This window comes from Stegostoma tigrinum, chromosome 26 (assembly GCF_030684315.1).
Source record: "Stegostoma tigrinum isolate sSteTig4 chromosome 26, sSteTig4.hap1, whole genome shotgun sequence".
NCBI classification, from domain to species: Eukaryota; Metazoa; Chordata; class Chondrichthyes; order Orectolobiformes; family Stegostomatidae; genus Stegostoma; species Stegostoma tigrinum.
Genome location: NC_081379.1, coordinates 7,659,720 through 7,682,076, shown reverse-complemented (window position 1 = coordinate 7,682,076; position 22,357 = coordinate 7,659,720). Strand labels below are relative to the sequence as shown.

Sequence of the window (22,357 nt, the reverse complement as noted above, 5' to 3'; positions counted from 1 at the left end):
ATGACTCTACAAGCCATAAACATTCACACTGCAGCATTATACCATGGCAGTATGGGGCTGTCACCGTTGCGTGAATCAGAAATCACTGAACTTATGGACTCAACAACTCAAGCAGTTCCTTTCCAACGGTACTAAAAACCGAGTGTACCCATAAAAGTTGGTGCTGCCATGGGATCCCCCTTAGACCCAGCTCTCATAAATATTGTTTTCGCATTCTATGAGAAACAATCCTTTCATTGACTGGCACGTAGTATTACCCTTCGTATATTTAGAGTATGTAAATGGCATGTTTCTTACACTTAAATTCACAGCTGCATACAAGAACCTTCATCCTGACCTCATCTCACATTTGAAATGGAACAGTCAGTCAATGAGCTCTCTTTCTTTGATGTCCTCATCGTGAAATGAGCCAGGGGATTTTCTACTGCCTAAACCCACAGTTTCACGCGATTTAAGATTGACCTTGTTGGCAATCTTTGTAATTATATTCTGAACCATTGGTTCACTGTGCAAACTTAATTCTGAAATATGGCACACCTAAGCCATCCTGAGGGATTCTGGTTTACCTGATTGAATCATCTCACTGTATACCACGCAGACTCATGGAAGCCCTTAACATGGTCACTACTGGTACTCAAAAGTACCCAGTCTGCCCTAGGTTATCATTTATATCATTGAGCCTTTATATTATTCTGGGGGTATTTTAAGCAAATGTTGACAATTTTAATTCATACTCATGCTGAATACTGAAGAATTAGAAAATGCTATAGTACCAGTTTGTGAAACAATCAATCTTTTGGCCTTAACCACTTCCCAAGGCAGAAAATTTCACAGACTCACCATTGTCAGGGTGAAGAAAAATCTCTCCATTTCAGTAATAAATGGGTCTGCGCTCTCTGGTCATCGGGAATATCCTTCCTGCATTTACCCTGCCTATTCCTGAGAGATGTTTACAGTTTTCTATGAAATGCCCCAAATTCTTCTAAATGCCATGCACTTGCCTCTATCCAGATGTGGTGGGGTGTAACTTCTGGTGGACAGGGCTTGGGCTGGCTTTCCTCTGAAGCTGCCAAAGGATCAGCTTCTTTTTTCTCTTCTGAGAAAAGACCAATCTTCTGTTGCACTGTCATTTGCCATGCTCCAACCATTTCCCGCATAAACTGCAAAAAGGTAACAAGCAGAACAGGAAGCGTTTTTCTTGCGATCAATAAATAAATTAGAAGTGATGATCTTAAATGCATTGACCGTTTTCAAAACAAAGGCTTCCCTTACTTGTAGAACAAAATAGGGGACAAACACAGAAAACACGGCAGGAACTCAGTCAGTCTGATAGCATCAATGGAGAGAGAAACAGAGTTCACATCAGAACTCAACAGTCTGACCTGACCTTTTTTCTAATTCATTCATGGAATGCGTGTTGCTAGCTGGGCCAGCATTTGATGCCCATCCCTAACTGCTGTGGGTCTAGAGTCACATTTAGGCCAAACCAGGTAAGGTTACACATTGACTATTTATCTTATCCATGCCCGTCGTGATTTTATAAACATCTGTAAGGTCACCCGTCAGCCTCTAACACTCCAGGGAAAATGGCCCCAGCCTTTTCAATCTCTCCCAAGAGCTCAGATCCTCATATCCTGGCAACATCCTCGTAAATCTTTTATGAACTTTTTTTAGTTTCATAACATCCTTCCTATAGGAGGGAGACCAGAACTGCATGCTATACTCCAAAAGTGGCTGAACGAATGTCCTGTAAGCCACAACACGACCTCCCAACTCCAATACTCAACGCACAGGAGCAACAAACGCTAGCGTACTAAATGCTGCCTTCACTATCCTATCCACCTGCAACTCCAAGGTCTCTTTATTCAGCAACACTCCTATGGGCCTGACCATTAAGTGTACAAGTCCTGCCATCATTTGCCTTTCCAAAATGCAGCACTTTACATTTACCTAAATTAAACTCAATCTGCCACTACTCGGCCCACTGGCCCATCTGATCAAGATCCTGTTGTACTCAGAGGTAACGTTCTTCGCCGTCCACTATACCTCCAGTTTTAGCATCATCTGCAAACTTACTAATCGTACCTCCTATGTCTATATCCAAAGCATTTACGTAAATGACAAAAAGCAGTGGACACAGCACCGAACCGTGCGGCACACCGCTGATCACAGGCCTCCAGTCTGAAAAGCAACCCTTCACCACCACGCTCTGTCTTCTACTTTTGAGCCAGTTCTGGATACAAACAGCAAGTTCTCCCTATTTGCCATGTGATCTGCCCTTGTTAACCAGTCTATCATGAAGAACATTGTCAAATGCCTTACTGAAGTCCATATAGATCACATCCGCCACTTTACCCTCATCAATCCTCTTTGTTACTTTTTCAAAACAAACTCAATTTACTGAGACACGATTTCCCACACAAAAAGCCATGTTGATTAATCCTAACCAGTCCTTGCCTTTCCAAATAAATGTGAATCCTGTCCCTCAGGATTCCCTCCATTAAATTGCCCACCACTGATGTCAGGCTCACTGGTCTATAGCTCCCTGTCTTTTCCTGGCACAACATTAGACAACCTCCAGTCTTCCTGCACCTCAGCTGTGACTTTAACCTGTAGATCCAGTCTATCCTTTTCCATCACTATTTTAAAATTGAGTGTGTTTTGGTCACTGGCCCCAAAGCACTCCCCAGTTGATACCTCGGTCACCTGCCCTGTCTTAGTTCCCAAGACTAGGTCAAGTTTTGCACATTCTCTAGCAAGTACATCTACATCCTGAATCCGAAAATTTTCTTGTGATCCCTTAACAAATTCCTCTCCATCCAAGCCCTTAACATGATAGGCAGTCTCTGTTTATGTTTCAAAAGTTAAAATCCTCTGCCATAACCACCCTATTAATCTCAGATAACGGAGACCTCCTTACGAATTTCTCTCAATTTCCCACTGTTATGGGAAGGGTCTATTGTACAATCCCAGACACCCACGTCCAGGTACTCCCCAGTCTCATCCTTAATAATGGACTCTAAAACTTTACCAATGATCGAAGTCAGGCTAACCAGCCTATAATTTCCTGTCTTCTGCCTCCGTCCTTTCTTAAACAAGGGTTTAAGCATCCATACTATTTTGTTTTTAAATGGGGCTGCATGGTGGCTGAATGGTTAGCACAGCTGCCCCACAGCACCAAGGACCCATCCTAAGGCGCAACTATCTATGTGGAGTCTGCACGTTCTCCCCGTGGTCAGCGTGGGTTCCCTCCGGTTGCTCTGGTTTTCTCCCACAAAACAAAGATGCCCAGGAAAGGTTGATTGGCCAAGTTAAATTGCCCCGTAGATAGGCTAGCCATGGGAAATGCAGGGTTACAGGGATAGGTCTAGGTGGGATGCTCTTCAGAGCGTTGGTGCAGACTTGATGGGCTGCACGGCCTGCTTCCACACTGTAAGGATTATATGAAAATAAGTATGACGGTCAGTATAAACTACACATAAGGCCATCAAATAGCAGTGTCTGCTCCGTCTGGAGCGCTCGTAATGATGAAAAATGTGCCTGTTGCACACTGACCCTGAAATACGTATGTATGAAGCCACTGTAGAAGAAAAGGCCCACAATTATGAAACACACCCTTTTCCTCTCTCTTCTCCAGAGTTGTCAACTCATGCCAGTGTGACGCAGGGCACCACAGTAGAATTTGACCTCAACCTCACTTAACATGTGGAGTCACTGGAAAATCAGAAATTAGGAACTGGGACCCTTGCAGTTTGTTATGTACATTTACAACATGGGTGTGAATGTAGCAGTTTGCAAATGACACAAAATGGGTGGTGCTGTGGATGGCAAGGAGGATGGTTTCAGGTTACAGTCTGTTGGCCAGCTGGTAAATTGGGCAAAGCAATGGCAGATGGAATTTAATCCCGAAAAGTGTGAGATAATGCAGTTTGGGAGGTGCCTAGGGAAGGATTTATACAATGAATGATGGCTCAATGTACTGAGGAACAAAGGGATCTTGGTGTACAAGTCCATAGATCCCTGAAAGTGTCAGCACAGGGAGACAGCGTGGTGAAGAAGGCATATGGGACGCTTACCTTCATTAGCCAGGGCATGAATTATAACACTAAGGAAGTTTTGTTATGACTTTATAAAACATTGGTTAGGTGACTGATGGAATACGGTGTGCATACGATCAGAAGGACATGATTGTACTAAAGAGGGAGCAAAGATAATTTACCAGGATGTTGCCCTGGATGAAAAGACTGTTATGAGGGCAGATTGGATAGGTTGGATTCGTTTTCCCTGGAGCACAGCAGATTGAAGGGGATCTGATTGAGGTTTATGAAATTCTGAGATGCATAGACAGAGCAGATCATGAGAATCTCTTCTCCATGGCAAATGTGTATAAGGCCAGAGGGTATAAGTTTATGGTGAGGACCAAGTGGTTTAGCGGAGATCGGAGGAAAACTTGTTCACCCAGAGGGTGATATATGGATCATACTGCCTGAGATAGTGGTGAAGGCAATTAATATCGCAACATTGAGGAAGCATTAGGAGTACTTAAAATGCCAAGGCACAGTAGACTATGGATCAAGTGCAGGTAAATGGGATTACTGGAGTTTGGTGTTTGTTGGTTAGCATAGACATGGTGGGCCGAAGGGCTTGTTGCTATGTTGTATGCCTCTTACAACTCCTGAATGGTCAGCTTTCCCTGCTTTGAGCAAGACCAACTCAACTACAGTCAAACCTGGAACCTTCTCATTACTAGTGATTGTGTCTTCATTTACTAATGACAGAGAACTAGTGCTACAATTTTAAGTAATTAATTAAAATTTTATTACTTCTAAGCGTTCTGGTAGCAAACATTTATTACAACTATCAGATCAAAAAAATTTAAATCGGTCAAAGAAATGACGATGTTTTTTCAAAGTCCAGCATTTTAGATTAAATCTTTCTAGAAAGATAAAATAGTTTTGTAATTCTTATGGCTGACATCTTCCAAAAATCGACACAAGTTTATATTTCATAAGCATACAGACAGATAAGGATAAATGGATTTTAAAAACTAGTCCAATCTGAGGTGTTCAAAAGGTCAAAACTAAATATTGCAATGACCGGTCAAAAGCAACTCACTAATTTCCCCTCCCTGCATTGTCAATGAATCCCACTGTCAGTGCAGAGCTGGCTAGCATCTCTGTACAGTTACAGATCAGATCCAGATTGCTGCATTCCCAAAGTTAAGTCTTGTCCGAAGGAAGTGTTGTAATGAACTACTTCTTTATTGCAATTTTTAAATGAAAATCCTTGCAGGAAGACACAGACGCACTCTCCTTGCTTGAATGGTGGCGAGTGGCACAGCGCAATGAGGTACTGATTTTTGTGACCTGCTTTTAAATGACAATATTAGTTGGAGGCATAATACTTACTGGAACCTCTATGCCATTCTTTGCCGCCAGCAGCCATTCCCAACAAGCTACAGCAGTTTCCATGCCCAATGCCGTAAACATGCGCAGAGGAGCCCAGCACAGATGATGAAGGAGTTGAGGATCACAAACTGTAGCAGGACCAGAAAATAAAATGCATCCTTTACATTTAAAATGCAGTCTAATTATCCTTTTAAACTTGAAATGGCCAAAACAGTTAAATAATCTGAAGTGTTAGTGATAAATGATGGAGCTTTAGAATTCAAGAGACAGCATCAGAGTCAGGTGCAATTATTGATCAAAAAGCATCAGCCAGACTTATTTTGCAAATGAACCAGCTAACAGATTATGAGGCCGAGGTAAATGTCAGCATTAGTTCAAACTGAACCTCAGATGCAGTATATCACCATTGAAACCTCATCTATTGTGCAGACGCACCACTAAATAATGAAAGCTGGTGCTCCTGTTGGAACATATGCACTGTCTTTCAAAAAAATCCTAGTGCTTCTTGCACACAAATAAAAATATCAGATTTTGGAGCTCGTTTTTAACTCTCCCAGTTAACTACTTTAGAAAACATTTTCATCCTCTATTTTCTAAGGTGGGATATATTTCACTGCTAAGTCCCTCACCTTTGCTGCTGATAAGCAAAGCAGTAAGGTTGAACATGGATTGTGTGTAAGCCTCACTCTCAGCTGATTCCAGTGCATCATTAAGCTTTTTAATCATAACTTTGTTCAGGTCAGATTGCTGTTGACCAGTTGCTTCAGAGAAACGTATCATGCCTGCAACCTGTGGAGGGGGAAAAAAAAGAACTGAAATACTCCAAAATATTGTACAGTTGGCAAATGTACATCTTTCATGACAGAAAACTGAACCAATCAACCAACTTCAGCAGAATAGCTCTGGACTACTGAAGTCACAATTACACTATTCCAGCAAACTATTTGACTAAATCGTAATTTTTTTTTGGCTTCACCTCACCATCTTCTCTTTTTCTGAATTACTCGCTTTCTGGTGAGCATATAACCTAGCTTAAACTGCGTAGTGCTGATGGCAGTGCCATACTGCCAAAGATGCCACCTTTCCAATAAGATTTTAAGCTTGGAACTTATCTGGCATGATTGGATGGCATGAACAATTCACTGGCATCGTTCAAAGCAAGTGTCTGAGCGGACCTTAGCTAATGTTCGTCAAACAATCAGCGTGGTCAAAACAAATTAACTTTCAATCTTGCTCATTCCTTCGATGTGGAAAAGAATATCCGAGAGGACAGATATGAGAAGATGTGTGATCACACGGTCTTTTCCTATGCTTAAGCGCGATGCAGGGTCATAGCCACATGACATGGTAACCTTAAGCAAACAAAAAAGCACTCGACTTTGAGGCAGAGAATTCCAAAATTCCTCTTCAACACCATCTGGATGCGTAGATCTAGCCCAGCAAACCATACTGCCTAAGCTGATAAAACCTGACCTTTTAACTGCCTTTACAAGATGGGATACATCTGTGTCCTCACCATCAAATTGCTCTGTATGCCTGCACGACAAGTGACTGGCACATAAAGTATTTCATTGGATAGAACCCATTTTAGGCCATGCTGAGGTCACGGTAAAACAACATCAATAACACAATTTATTCCCTTATTTGCTTCTTGGCTAACCACACACGGGTTTATGTATAACATTTGCAGAAAGCAGGAAACAGCTGGTTTTCCTTGATTGGGATTTCAAAAATTCATAACAGAAAAGATAGATGATGGTAAAGGAATGGTTTTAAATGAATGCTTTTACCTCTCCTGCAGAACGATTGCGTAGATTGAGTGAAGACATAAAGCTAGAATAGTCCTTCTTCACACAAGCAGGTCTTTCAGTTAGCTGAGTCGCCTGCAGAGTAATGCATGAACATGAACAACATTCTTGGTGTAAAGTGCTTCAATTAGGAGTTCAGAAACTAAGGTATTTACAGACAGAAAACAACCAATATTTTAAAGTTTGAGATGATTCTGGAAAAAAGCAAATTCTGATATTTCATTCAATTTATAGCTTGTAGATAATATAGCTCTATCAAATTAATATAAATTCCAATTGGCTTCATTAAAATTTCAAACCTCCATTCAAGATTAATACTGAGAATGAGAAACTATTTGAAATGATTGTTCGATACTATCAAATAATTACTATCACCAGAACATCCTCATCTATTCACTTCAGGGCAACCTTTGGTACAAAATATACCTATCATCACAGGAGGGAAACTTGTTTGGAGGAAACTGCAGTTTCATTAGTTTCAGTCAGTGTGAAAACTATGCAAAAACAAAAAAAATGGTTCCAATGTTTTAATCATAGTTTTAGCTCACATACCAGTTATAATCAGAATGGAAATTCACCCTATTCTGTGATCAGAAAAGAGGAACCACATTGGAAAGGGGGTTGAGGCAACAGGGTGGAATTAACAGTCTTTGAATACAACAACAATGGTCCCAATAGTAAAATTCCAAGATCTTGCTAATATCAGATCTAAATTACTCAACAAAACCAAACAAACTGAGGCAACAGACAAACCTGGGACCACAGTTGGGTGGCAACAGCTAATACCAAACAAACAGTCTTAATTAACACTCATTAAGTTTGAATGTTTTGTTATTATAGCCATACATCTTCCATGGGTTTGCATCCCATTATGTTTTAAAACAATGCTGAGCAGACATGAAGGATTTACAGCACAGAAATAGGCCATCTGGCCTGACAACTCTGGGCCAGATACCCAACAGCTGCCAATTGATTTGGTGAGTCAGTGGCACAGCACAGCACTCCCAAGAGAGCCAAGGATCAAATCTGACTGATGATGATGGTGGGTTATTCTTAGAATTTATTTTTAAAAAGTTAGCAGCGAATCTTGTTTATTTAACAGTTTTAACATAATCTACAGCTAAGCAGAATCAAAGTGCAAATTAGCCACATTTGGTACATAATGATCTATAAATCAATGGACTATTAACAGGTCAACTCAGTTAAAATGATAATAAATGGATTTATCAAACAGAATGTTTAAAAGTGAGAACTATTTCACAGGATTAAAAACATTCTACTATAGAACCCCGGATGGTCAGTTTTTAACTAGTTGTCGCGGTGATAGTGGGAAAAGTTGAGATCACCAATTAATAATAAAGTTATACAATGTTACAAAGTATGAGAATACCCAAAGTTGACGAATGCAACCCTACCCCGTTCTGGGTGCTGTAAAGATTTGCTTTATTCACCTCATACTGAAAACTTTCTGTAATTCCCCTTGTCCATTCAAATCTTCACGCTTCACTGTTGAAAATATTTGTATCCAACCACATCTTTTCACATTACAAAATCCGGGAGGTGTATTTCCAGGGAATTTCTTAGCCTCAGTGACACCACATACCAGCTGGAAGAAATGCTCATAAAGGCACAAAATGCTTTCCAGCCCAAGGATGACAGGAATTTCTAGTCTGAGCTCAGTCATGCTGGCCTTTACATCCAGACAATTGGAGCAGTAAGGGTGCAGAAAACCCCACTTGGAATACTGTGAGCAGATTTCGGCACCACACTTTAGGAAGGGTGTACTGGCCTTAGAAGAGGTAAAATGTAAGTCTACAAGAACAATAACAGGATTTCAGGGGTTAAGTTATAAGAATAGATTACACAATTAGGCTTGTTTTCTTTAGAATTTGAAAGGTTAAGTGGTGACCTGAGCAAAGTCTTTAGGATGTAGTAACAGGAAAAGATCTGGCAGATAAACTGTTTTAACTGTTTGAAGATTGTAGAACTAGGGGACATAGTCTGAAAATTAGGGCCAGTCCATTCAGGAAAGACACTAGGAAGCACTTCTACATACAAAGGATGATGGATGTTTGGGACTCTCTTCCACAAACAGCAACGGATGCAGAATCAAGTTGTTAATTTTAAATCCGAGATGGGTAAAATTTTTTTGTGGCTTAGAGGCCAAAAGACGCTGCATGAATACAAGCTTTTTTCCCTAACCGATATCTTCTAAATCTTTCCTTGAAATGATTAAAATATTTTCCTAAGCAATCTGTTCACACCTCAGGAGTTGATGAGACTTAAATGCAGGCCTCCTGGATTTAGAGATGAGGCCTCGACATCTGTACCACAAGAGCCCATACAATAAGTTTGATGTGTCAATAATTTACAAATTATCAATATTAATTATTTATATGGCTTACAGTATTTATATTTTATGAATCTACTGTACTGAATTTTTTTGTAACATGCAACTTGTTTTTACATTCTAAGATTGAAACTTTATAAGTGTTTGCAGTGTTGTTATTATCGAAGCTTTTGATATGCATATCGGTTTTGTAAATTCAATTGGCATTTCATAAATATTTTTAAAAATGCCTTAGAATCAACACTTTTCAAATGCCTACAATATTGATACATAAACACCGCCAGTGCTGACTTCTTGCTTAGTTCCCTTACAAGTAATATAACTGAATAACGTAGAATACAATTGGATGATAATCTAAATTCAGGATCAGATTGGTTTTATGAATATATGGCCACCCACATTTACAGGTAGTTATCCAACACCTGATCAATGCTGGTCACCTGGAGGCAACAAAACAGCACATCCACAGATATTGACACAAAATAAAATATTTCAAAATAAAATATTTCAAACCACATTCTACCCCACCACCTGTTACACTTCCAAGCAGTTTGAGAAAATGGAATAAGCAATTTATAACAAACATCATTTAACAAAAGACATGAATAATGAAGTGGCAATACAATGTATTGGTTATTTCATGCTGTGCTCCATAATCCACACAAAATCAGGTAACACGGCCATGACTAATTGTCTGTCATGTGGTTCTGAGTCTGCTAATTCATTCTTTACAGAACTTATCCTGTGCTGATAGTTTAAGAAGCTACCCCAAGTAAGCCTTTCCACATGTATTTAGGTTTGTTTAGAGTGCTGGGAAGTAAACCAAAGAAAAGTGTAATGTATTTGAAGTCCTCTGTTCCTACCTGAAGGTTCTATCTCCCTTTAAGACACATTTCTTTGGGTTCTTCCTCATGTAAGTGGCCAGTCCTAAATGACAGCCTACAGGGTGTGATAGCACAACATACAGCAGTGGAAAGTTTCAAAGCTATGCCCAATGGTGTACTCATCTCAACAGCTGCACAAGCAATTTGAAAATACTTTACAGCAAGAATTTCAGTTCTCCTTAACTTGGGGACCACGAAAGCCAAGAGCAGTGCCCTCACTATCAGCTGGGAACAACCATCTTGGTACACACAATCGGTGGAAACACTGGACTATCATCAAATATATGGATATTAGCAGGGCTGTCCTTTACGTGCTCCCAACATACAAATCTTTCAACATATTTTAAGTTCAGAACAGGGAATTTGACAAGGTATGTTCAGTGATCTGAACTATGCAACTGTTTTTGTCAGTTAGGGTTCATTACTCTTCACTTTTGAATCAGGATCAATTTTGTGATTAGCAATGCAAAGACATTCTTTATTAATCACCAAAATGATGTGTTATAAAAGGCTTCACTCAAATCTAAAACACAGATAGAAATTAGTAGGAATTATTAGAAAATGATCAAACCCAATCAAGAAATGATCTTCCTAGTGATGTGAGTGTATCAACCACATGGATGATGAATAACCATTGCATTTCACCCCAAAATCAGTAGTTAAACAGTAAACATCTACAAGGCAAATCGGAAATGCACTCTCGTGTACCACGTCTGCACTCACTAATGTTCTAACTTCCAAAAATCATGTTTTAGCTTCCATTTGAGTCATTTTATCGTTAAGAATAAATGTCACATAGCAAACACGTCACTTTATATAGTCATGATTGCCTTTCTAAAACAATTACAACTGAAATTAGAATTTTGATTTTGCATGAGTCAAATTTCATCTTGGACGGTTCAACTGCTTTAAGGCAGCTGCATTAAAATGCAGAATTCAAACTTCAGAATTGTTTTTCTACGCACAATTGTGTCAAATCTGAGCACATATTTCACTTGTAGATAATTTACTTCAATCAAAGAAATGAGAAGCTAAAACTCCCACAAAACATGTTGAACGTGTTCGTTATTGCTACAACAAACCTGGATAACAAGGGAAGGTGATGGCTGTGGAGGTTACACACAATGCAGCACAATCAGTGAATATACAAAACAGGAACAAGCACGTCACAAAACTAATTCATGGGCAAAGTAAAAATGTAAAAGAAACCAAGCAAACACATTTCACTGAAAAATTGAAATTAAACAACAGGGGTCACCACTGTGCAAAATGACACGTTAGCCAGCTGTGAGCATCTCTGCCTTCAGTGATTTATGTCAAATGAAAGAGCTCAATCTGTGATGGTAAAGCAAAGAGTGGGGTGAGGCCAAATGCTCTGACATGTGCTGTGATGTGATACATCTTCAGTTAAATGTTCTCACACACTCTCAAAAAAGATGTAAATAGTGGCTACTGGAGCAACAATTCCAATAGACCCCCATTCAGTAGCTTACCCAAGCGACATTATTCTTCCCAGTTCATAACAGCACATCTTAGCATTTCATCACTGTGGACGGGGTAGGGGAATCACATTGCAGCCCAGCTCAAGATTGATTTTCATCCATCTATATCACATTGTACAACAGAATGCGGCCAGGAATGGGAACTAGAGTGCTTTCAATTTCTTAATCTAGCTAACCCATATAGTACCTTAGTGCAATCTGAGGGAGGGCTAAAAGCAGTAAATCTCCTGGTCAACTAGCACCTGTGGAGACAGAAACAAAGCTACCGTTTTCACCGAAACTTTAATTGCAAACTTTCAGAGTTCTGATATAAAAACCTTGACTTAAAGCCTTAATGTTTCTTTCTACACAGCCTCTGCCTGACCTGCTGAGTATTTCCACCATTTTCAGATTCTCAGCACCCACAGTATTGTGCTTTCACAGATGTGAATTTCATTATTTGCAGGGTCAATGGATAAACGTGTTGAGAGACACGGATGTTTGATGATTAACTTTAGGAAGTGAAAAGAACAATGAATGTTTATAGCTAGAGATTGACACATTGGGAGACTGAAGATTTGGAGTATTTTACTAACAAAGCACTATATTATTAAGACATGTTAAAGAAAAGCTGAATATTTAAGCGGTTTCCTAATGTCTGCTGTGCTGTGGGCTCAAAATCTTAAACAACTGGCTTAATAAAGCAAAACTCAACATGTACTCTGACTTTTTTTATTTAAAGGAAAGCATGAAACATTAAATTATACACAAAAGCTGAAACCAATCCAATATCCTAAAGTTTGAGCTACAATTACAACCCTCAACTAAACTTATGATTTATCTAACTAAATAAACTGGCTAGCACATCTTTGTTTTAGCTTGGTCCAACTGTAAATATCTGATTGTAGCTTATTACCCTGAAATCTTAACTGTTTTTCTTCCCACAAATGATATTGATCTACTGAGCATTACAGAAGATTTTTATTAATTTATATTTCAGATTTTCAGTATCTGCAGTATTTTGCTTCTTAATTAAAACCAATCTTTTCTTTGGTATATAAACAGAAATTGCCGGAAAACAACTCAGTAGATATGGCAGCATCTGTGGGGCGAGAAACAGAGTTAGTGTTTTGACTCCAATTACTCTTCTCCAGGTTCTAAAGGAGGGTTACAGGGCTTCAAATATCATCCTACTTTCTCTCCATAGGTGCTGCCAAACCTGAGTTTCTCCAGCAATTTCTGTTTTTATTTCTAATTTCTAGTATCCACAGTTCTTTGTTTTAGTATTTTCTGGCTAACTTCTCCTATGCCAGATGCTACAAACACTTTCTTAACTGAGATATTAGGAAGACAAAACTACTTCCCGATATATGTTGACAAAAAAAACACTCAACAGCAGTTGCAGTGACTGAACTGTTCCTTTTTCTGGGGCAGTTGTTTCTCTTTGAACGGAATCTATTGGAAGTATTTCCCCGGGGTGGCTGCAAGAATATCCCAACTTGCATGCTCACCTTTGTTACATTAAATTGCAAACATGATTCAAAGTAGACGATAGCTGTATCTTAGCAGCGTAAATGCAAACTTCGATTTGGCACAGATGTCTTCAGTGAAAATTAAGACTTAAATTGCTACTCTAAAGTTGCACCCAGAACATTGTTAGAATAAAGATTTTTCTAAGGTTCCAAGATTTGAGACAAACCAAGACTATTCGCTTTGGAAAGTTAAGGGAAGGTTTGTTAGATGTTCAAAAAAATAATTTAGTAAATAAAAGAAATTGTTTCAGATAGAATCAAGGTCAATAATGAGAGAGGTCTGACTTACGTAAAATGCAAAAGAGGCAGGTGGTGAGGGGAAACTATATTTCTATGCAGCTTAAAAGGTGGTGAAAGCAGATTTAATAATAATTCCCAAAAGCTCGAAAGGGAAGAACTCGCAGGGCGATGCAAAAATTGCAAGGGAACAGGACTAATCTTTCAAAGAGATAGCACAGGCATAAGGAGCTGCATGGCCTCCTTTTGTGCTGTATCATTCTGTGATTCTTAGAACTAAGAACTGTTAATTCTCAGTGCAAAGTCAGTGGTCATAAGGAGTTGAATTCAGAGATTTGACGAGTGATCTGTAACTGTAATTTAAAACCGTAAGGCCTTTGAAGCCTTCTTGGATGAGACTGGTCTTACAGAAGGGCAAGTTTCTGAAGGAATTATTGACCCCATGATTGGGTACTTGAGTTTTTAAGCACAGTGGGTCACCACATTTAATTAATAGAAAATCGCGAAATAAATGGCGAATCATGAAGGGATTAGAGCTGGAGACAAATTCATTTTTACACTAATACTCCTTCCTTGTATCGTCAGCAGCAATTCCACGTCATTCATTACCAACTCTGTCCCTGCTGTACATACCCCCAGAGTCGTGTTCTGTCTGTTGTAACTTGCAAAGTTCAAGATACTTTCAGTTGCCATAGCGAGGCCAGTGTGCTGAGACAAGCCTGACACCCAATTCTGATGCTTATTCAGATATTCCTGAAAAATGAAAACAAAACACAGACCACTGTGTTCACAACACTGTATTTAACTCTGTTTGTAAAATAAAAAATCTAACACGAGGATTAATTTTAGCTACATTGCATAATTTCAGAAACATTCACCACACGGATACTACAGAGATTTGCCAATAGGAGGGAAGTTCACATGAGTAATCTGCCACAATTTCTCTTTATTCCACAAGGTGGCAACATGTGCTCTCTTAAGATGGGATATATGAACAGGAACATGACCACTCAGTTCATCAAACCTGCTCTGTTATTCAATCAGCTCAAGGCTAAACCATTCCCTTACACTGGGCTACTGTTCCTCAATATCCTTGAAGAAGAAGAAACACTTTGAAACCTTGAAATGACACACAGTACCAGTGATGTCTTAGAGTTTCACATCTTTACTGTTGGTTGAATGAAGTGATTCCCAATTTTATTCCAGAATGGCCTAGCTCTAATTTAAATTTTTATACAATCTAGTTCTAGATTTTTCCACCAAAGTAGATTCCCCTCACCATCCCCTATCATTTTAAACATCTTGATCAGGTCATACCTTAATTCTCTACATTGAAAAAAAAGAGACAAAATTGTGCTACCTGGCCTCATAATTTAACTCTTTATCCACTAGTATTACTCCAGTAAATCTGAAATGACCTCCCAGGTCAATATATTCTGAGGCACAATGTCCAGAACTGAATGTATATTCCTGCTAAGTCTATTAACTGATACATAACATCCCTCTCTTCATACTGCAGTCCACTAGGGGTTACAGCCTACATTCCATGAACCCTTTTCTGACTCCTTCTTGTAATTGTTCATTTGTTGTCTGTCATGTACGTACAGGCCCTGAAATCTCTTTGCTCCTTCTCAGTTTTCAGTTTGTCACCATTTAGAGCATAGCCCTCTTTGCCAATCTGGGATCTATAACAGGTGTCCTCCCTAGTCCCCACACTGAATTCTGCTCTCCACGGTTCTGCCACTGACTAAATCGAAGCACGTCCTGATATAACTTCACTTCAGATTTCTAAAGCCTTTTCGCATTTAGGAAATAGTCCATGCTTCTACTCATCTTACTGCCTGTTGAGCCTCACGTATGGTCAGGCAACACTACAAAGAAGACTGTTTATCCGTCTAGGTCTCTGACAAATATAGTGAAAAGCTAAGGGAGGCCTCAAGACAGATCCCTAGGGTCACCATTAGATACATCCTGTCCATAATATTAAAAAGGCAACTCTTTTGTCAAAGTTTTTGGTCACACGTCTGAACATTCCTTCTAAAGGCTCGGTGTCAAATTTTTATTCCTTCGCACATCAGCGATGTAGCCTTGGAACACTGTTCTACGTTAAAGGTGTCATCCAAATGTAAACTCGTCTCCAATCACCAAGCCGATTTCCATCTAGTGTGTGCATTAATTTTCTTTTGTTGCTAAATGAGCTGACAATTTACCTGAAGATGGGACTTGGTAACGGATGGAGCCCATTTCATTGCCTCCTGAAGGATGCCACCGCAACGAGCTGCAAAATCTCGGACAATGCTCTGAGGGGAGGAAGAAAAGAGATTATTAGGTTTAACGTGAAGAAAGGTGGAGGGAAGGTAGTGGTGAGGAAGCAGGGAGGCTGCAGGAAGACTTAAACAGGCTAAGAGAGTGGACAGAGAGACGACAGATGGGATACAACGTGGGCAAATGTGAGGTTATGCACTTTGGTAAGAAGAGTAGAAGCATGGACTATTTCCTAAATGGGAAAAGGCTTTAGAAATCTGAAGCACAAAGGGACTTGGGAGTCCTCGTCAAGAGGATTTTTAAGATTAACACGCAGCTTCAGTTGGCAGTTAGGACAGCAAACGAAATGTTAGCATTCATTGCCAGGAGGGCTAGAATACAAGAGCAGAGACATACTACTGAGGCTATATAAGGCTTTGGTCACACTGTATTTGGAATAGTCAGAGCAGTTTTGGGTCCCATATCGAAGAAAGGATGGGCTAGCTTTGGGAGAAGCTCCAGAGGAGGCTTACAAGAATAATTCCAGGGATGAAGGGCTTGTCATATGAAGATTCTGGGTCAATACTCAATGGAATTTGGAAGGGTGACAGGAAATCTGATTGAAGCTGACAGCCTTGGATAGATGCATGTGGAGAAGGTGTTTCCACTCATTAGGAGAGGCTAGGGCCTAACGGCACAGCCTTAGAGTTAAGGAACAATCCTTCAGAACTGAAACGAGGAGGAATTTCTTCAGCCAGAAGGTGGTTAATCTGTGAAACTCACAGCTGCAGAGGGCTGTGGAGGCCAAGTCATCGAGTGTATAAAAGACAGAGAGAGACAGGCTCTTGATTAGTAAGGAGATCAAGGGTCACAGGGAGAAGGCTGGAGAATGGAATTGAGAAGCATATCAACCATGACCGAATGGTGAAACAAAATCTGAATGGCCTAATTTTGCTCCTTTGCTTTATGGCCTAACCAGGGGATTTAAAAGTTTTCTGAATCTGGAACATTTTACCTCTAAACGTGATAAAAGACAATTCTATAAATAGTTTTTAAAAAGGAGCTGGACAAAAAACATCAGGATAAGGAACATTCAAGATTATGATCATCAAGCAAGGACATCCAACTGAGCTCAATGGTTTCTTCAAAGAGGCTGCACAAGGGCGATGAGAGACACACACACAGTCTCCTTTTACACTGATTCTATGATACTCTCACATGATTTGACAAATGTTATTAGTACACTAAATTAATATAAATCAAAAATCATATAATTAGCAACTCCTTTCCACAAATAAAACCTATTCCTCTGTACATTATTGCTCATAAACACATGCTTCAAGTGCAAATCAATTGCTGACTAATATTTCCCATGGAACCTAAACATAACATTTTTTTTAAAAAAAATGACTCCTTTAAAAAAAATGGAAAAATTAAGAGCACCACAGGGGAATAAAATACATTAAATTGTCAACTTCAATTCAACCAGAAGCTGGAAATTTTAGTGCCGTGAAGGCTCTTTGTATTCCCGAAGAGTAAGGCATAACTTCGGTTCATTATTGCATTTAACAGCTAGCTTACACTTAATAACCATCCGTGGTTAAGGTTAAAACATAAATCAGAAAATGTAGTATAATTCCCTAGAATTAAAATCATAATCTTTCAGGAAACTCCACGCAAATCCAACACTGAGATCAAAAGATTTTGGGGACAAGGGAATCAAGAGTATGGACATAAAATTGGAACAGACATAGATCAGCCATTTCATAATGAATGGCAGAACTGGCTTAAATGGTTGAAACGCACACTCCTGTTTCGTGTTATTAATCAAGGTTTTAAATTGATAGTTTTCAAATGGTCTGCAATAAAGATGTTTCATGGCAACGTGGTGTGCTCCAATAGAAGACGGGCAAACAACATCGTGGTAAACTTCGAGAAATCAGGGTAAAGCAAATTTTCCTCTGAATGAATTAGCTATGCTGTCAGTATAGATAAGCATTTTTGCAGTCTCATCAATTCTCCACAAAGTGGTGAGAATGCACTGCTGCAGATGTAAAGTGATCTAACTCGGTCCCAATGAGAAAATCCCCTTGACAAACCACCTCAGGAGGCATGGCAGAATATGACTGTCCAAATAAGGAGTATGAGCCATACAGAGAAAACACATTATAGATTGGCTAACCAATTTACACAAAAGCTTCAACAGATCTTTTGTAACAGAATAATTAATTCTGGGAATGTAAAGCAACTTTATCAGACAAAGAGAGAGAGAGGCCACCTGGTGGTGGAGTAGAACAAAAATATTTTAGGTTCTTTTCCTGCAAGATGCTCACGTTTACAGTTTGCAGCATCGTGGGACCTTATGGCAAGTTCAACCCATGAATCTAATTAGCCCATGTAATATCTGCACATCACAATGTCTGCACAACATATCATGGGAGTTGGGAGATGGGACTTGCTGATAAAGCTATTTCCAAAAATCTAGGCCCAAACAGTTCATCAAACAGAATCTCAGAATCGCTACAATGCGGAAACAGGCCCTTCAGCCCAACAAGTCCACACTGAACCTCAGAGCATCCCGCCCAGACTCATTCCCGTGTAACCCACCTAATCTACACACCCCTTAACACTGCAGACAACTTAGCATGGCCAATCCACCTAACCTGCCCATCTTTGGACTGTGGGAGGAAACCAGAGGAAACCCACACAGACATGGGGAGAATGTGCAAACTCCACACAGACAGTCGCCCGCATCTGGAATCGAACCCGGGTCCCTGGCACTGTGAGGCAATAGTGCTAACCACTATGCCACCATGTTGCGACTAAATTCAAGCATAGCAAAACAGCAAATAATTAAAATCAAACTGACTAAAAACTTTGACAACCGGGTTACCAGAGGATGGTGGGCAGCATTTGCTTCATCGTCAGTGGTTTGCAAGACAAGTAAACTTAGGATTTGACATTTGGCAATTGATGATAATTTCTGGACCAGCAATAGTTCAACTTGCAAGTTTTCATCCTCGTGTTCAAATGCTTCCCATCCTTGTCTCTGTCGTCCCCTCTAATCCTACAAGCTCCCAAGACATGAGACAATCCCAATTCTGGGCTACTGCATTTTCTCAATTTCCTTCATCTGGTCAGTGCTTTCAATCTTCTGTACTTTGGCCTTTGGAACTCCCTCCCCAAACCTCTGGTGTCTCCTCTCAGACATTAAGTAAAATTTGCATCTTTCCAAAGATTGTGTTACTTCATCCAACTTTTGTTTTGTTCAAAGAATGTGGGTGACACTAGCTAGAGCAGCATTTGCTGGTTACCCTTAACTGGCAAATTAGAGGTGGTGGTGAGCTCGCTTGACAGGTTTTGGCATGGAAGGAATGTTTTCCCTTAGAGAATAACTGAGAACTAGGGGCCACAGTTTAAAAACCAGGGCCCCTATTTAAAACAAAGATGAGGCAATGTCTTTTTTCTCCGAGAGGGTCGCAAGTCACTGGAATTCAGTTCCAGAACAGATGGTGGAAATTGAGTCCGAGAGTATGTTTAAAGGCAGAGGTGGATAGATTCTACTTAGGCAAGGTTATCATGAGTTGGTAGGAATATGGATTTGAGTTTACAAACAGATCAGCCATCATTTTATCGAATGGTGGAGTTGGTTTGAGAGGCTGAATGATCTTCTGCTCCTTATTCCTATATTCCTGAACCACTACAGTACTTGGGGCATGGGGGCTCCCGTAGTGATAGTAAGGAGGGGTTTCTAGGATATTTACATTGTTACTGTTCCTTCACTGTCACATAGTGTCAAGTCAGGATGGTGTGTGGCTTGGAGGGCAACTTGCAGGCTGTGATGCTCCAATTAATTTGTTGCTCTAGACCGAAGAGATTAATGCTTTTGGAGGAACTGTCAGGGAAGCCTTGGTAAGTTACTGCATCTTGTAGATGGTGCACACTGCTGCCTTAATGTGTCATTAGTGAAAGGATTGACTAGTGAAGGTCATAGATGGGTTTTCAGTCAAGCTGCTTTGTCCTGAATGCTGTCAAGCTTCTTAGATATTGTTGGGGAACTGCACCCAACTAAGCAAATGAACAGAATTGCAATAAATTCCCGAAATGCCTCGTAGACGGTCAACATTGGGGAACCAAGGGGTGGGTTATTCACTACAGGATTCCTAGCCCCCGACCTGCTCTTGTCGGCACGATATTTGTATGGTTCAGCTCAGTTTCCGGTCAATGGTAACACCAAAGATGTTGACAGCAGGTGATTTATCATGATTTTGTCACTGAACATCAATGGGTGGTAGTTAGATTGCATCTTGTTCAGTAGTGTTGCCTGGCTTTTGTCTTGTCAAGCCTAGATGATCCCCAGGTATTTCTGCACACTGCTTTGTACTTTTGGTGTCGCAAATCATAACTGAACGTTATTCAATCCTCAGCGAGCATCCCCACTTCCGATCTTGTGATGAAGGGAAATTCACTGATGAAGCAGTTGAAGCTGGGGAACTCCAATGGTGCTGTCCTGGCACTGAGATGATGATAATTATCTTGCTTTGTGGCAGGTACAACCCCAGCCAGTGGAAAGCTTTCACCCCAATTCCCATTGTCTCTAGATTTTCCTGGGGCTCCTTGATGTCATTCTCAAACAAATGTTGCCTGTGACAGCAAAGTAGTCACTTTCACCCGACTTTACCTCTAGAATTCAGCGTTTTCTTTTTGTCTATTTTTGAATCAAGACTGCAATCAGGCCACAAGCCAAAAGCCTCTGCCACAATCCAGTGAGTAGATTGTTCCTTAGCAAGTGCTACTTGACAGCACTGTTGATGACTCTTTCTATCACTCTGGTCATGATCAGGATCAAAATGACAGGGTGGTAACTAGCACTGGATCTGTTCTGCTTTTTTACGTACAGAAAACGTTACTCTGTGTCAGGTAGGTACTAGCGTCATAGCTTTGCTGGAAGAGCTTGGCTAGGAACGTGGCTAGTTGTAGAGCATAAGTCTTCTGGATTATTGCTGCAATGTTGTCAGGGTCCATAGTTTTTGCAGCATCCGATGGCTTCAGCCGTTGCTTCCAATCATGTTGCAGGCTTTGTGAAGCATCCATATCCTGTTAGCTGTTTAACTATCCACCAACACGGCTGAATGTGGCAGCAGATGGTCTGCTGGTCATGGAATCTCTTCACCCAGTCCTCATATTATTGTCAAAGTGTCAACTTTGCACAGTCCTGGAACATTTTACGATATTGAAGTAAATGCTAGCTGTTGCTGAGTTCATAATCTTCAGCAAGGTTTCAGGGAAACTAAAGTAATATGCACATACAAACAAGGAACAAGAGTTGGACACTGATCCCTTCAAGCTTGCTCCATCATTCAATAAGATCGTGGCTGATCTGTTTTAACTTCACCTTAACTACACTGCTGAATGTCCACACTTTTATCCCCATGGTCATCAAGGTTCTATTTACCTCTGCCTTAAAAATGCTTATCTCTGAAAATCTTTATCTGTTTTAAATGGGTGAGAACATATTTTTAAGCTATGGCTCCAATTTTAGATTCTCCCACAAGAGGAAACATCTTTTTCACATTCACCCAGTCAAGTCCCCTTAGGATCTTAGAGCTTTCAATTGAGTCACCTCTGACTCTTCTATTTTGAGAGGATTTAGACCTACCACATCAAGACCTTCCTCATAAGGCAATCTGCTCATTCTAGCTATTAGTGTAATAAACCTCCCTGACTGCTTCCAACACGTAAACATCCTTCGCTAAGTACAGTGACCAGTACAATACAAAGGGCCCCAGACGCTCTTCTGAGTGTGGAAAGGGCAAAAGGACAGGGGAAATGGAAAGAAAAGTTTATATAGTTAAACTAGTTGCCCTTGTGCAAACAGTTACTACGTGATCAAATAATTGTGTCAGGTTAAGGGCTGTCATGTGGAAGAAACCAAACCATTTTTATTTCAGCATCAGATAAACATTTATGCATTGGGAAATGAAAGGTAACAGTACCTCCCTTGCTTCGTAGGTGTCAGGAACAGTAATTCTGTAAGGGGTATCGAGTATATCATAATAAGGCTGATCCTTGTGGATGTCCTGCAAGGAAAAATTTTATCCAATCTCATTATTTGTTATTGACAGAACATTCTCTGTGTGGTGAGCTTTATTGACTAAGGTCCTTACCGCACTGAGGGAAAGAGAAAGGGTCTGAAGAATATCCAGCATAGTTTTTAGTACAGTACCACTCCATAACAAATGTGGGAATCTGAAATCAAAAATAGCAAAATGGAAAGATAAGTTTAAGGTAATGACAGATTTTATGCAATATTTTTTCATTGTGTAGTTACTTGATCACACCACCAGGTGAAAATATTGGACAGAAATGTCTCCGAACTACACAAACATACGTGTAGAAATTAAATTCTGCCT

At 40.0% G+C, this 22,357-nt stretch overlaps 1 protein-coding gene across 3 annotated transcripts in view; it reads right to left on the bottom strand.

The window, feature by feature from the left end:
• The window catches only part of pi4kab (phosphatidylinositol 4-kinase, catalytic, alpha b), a 152,600-nt gene that overhangs the window by 57,067 nt on the left and 73,176 nt on the right, over positions 1-22,357 (bottom strand). For all 3 annotated transcript variants that reach the window (XM_059654937.1, XM_059654935.1, XM_059654936.1), the window contains 8 exons: positions 22,112-22,193; positions 21,941-22,024; positions 15,911-16,000; positions 14,334-14,453; positions 7,199-7,291; positions 6,038-6,197; positions 5,409-5,536; positions 1,002-1,160 (listed from right to left, as the gene is read on the bottom strand). In XM_059654937.1, coding sequence (XP_059510920.1) covers positions 1,002-1,160; positions 5,409-5,536; positions 6,038-6,197; positions 7,199-7,291; positions 14,334-14,453; positions 15,911-16,000; positions 21,941-22,024; positions 22,112-22,193 — 916 coding nt within the window. The remainder of the gene's footprint in view (positions 1-1,001; positions 1,161-5,408; positions 5,537-6,037; positions 6,198-7,198; positions 7,292-14,333; positions 14,454-15,910; positions 16,001-21,940; positions 22,025-22,111; positions 22,194-22,357) is intronic.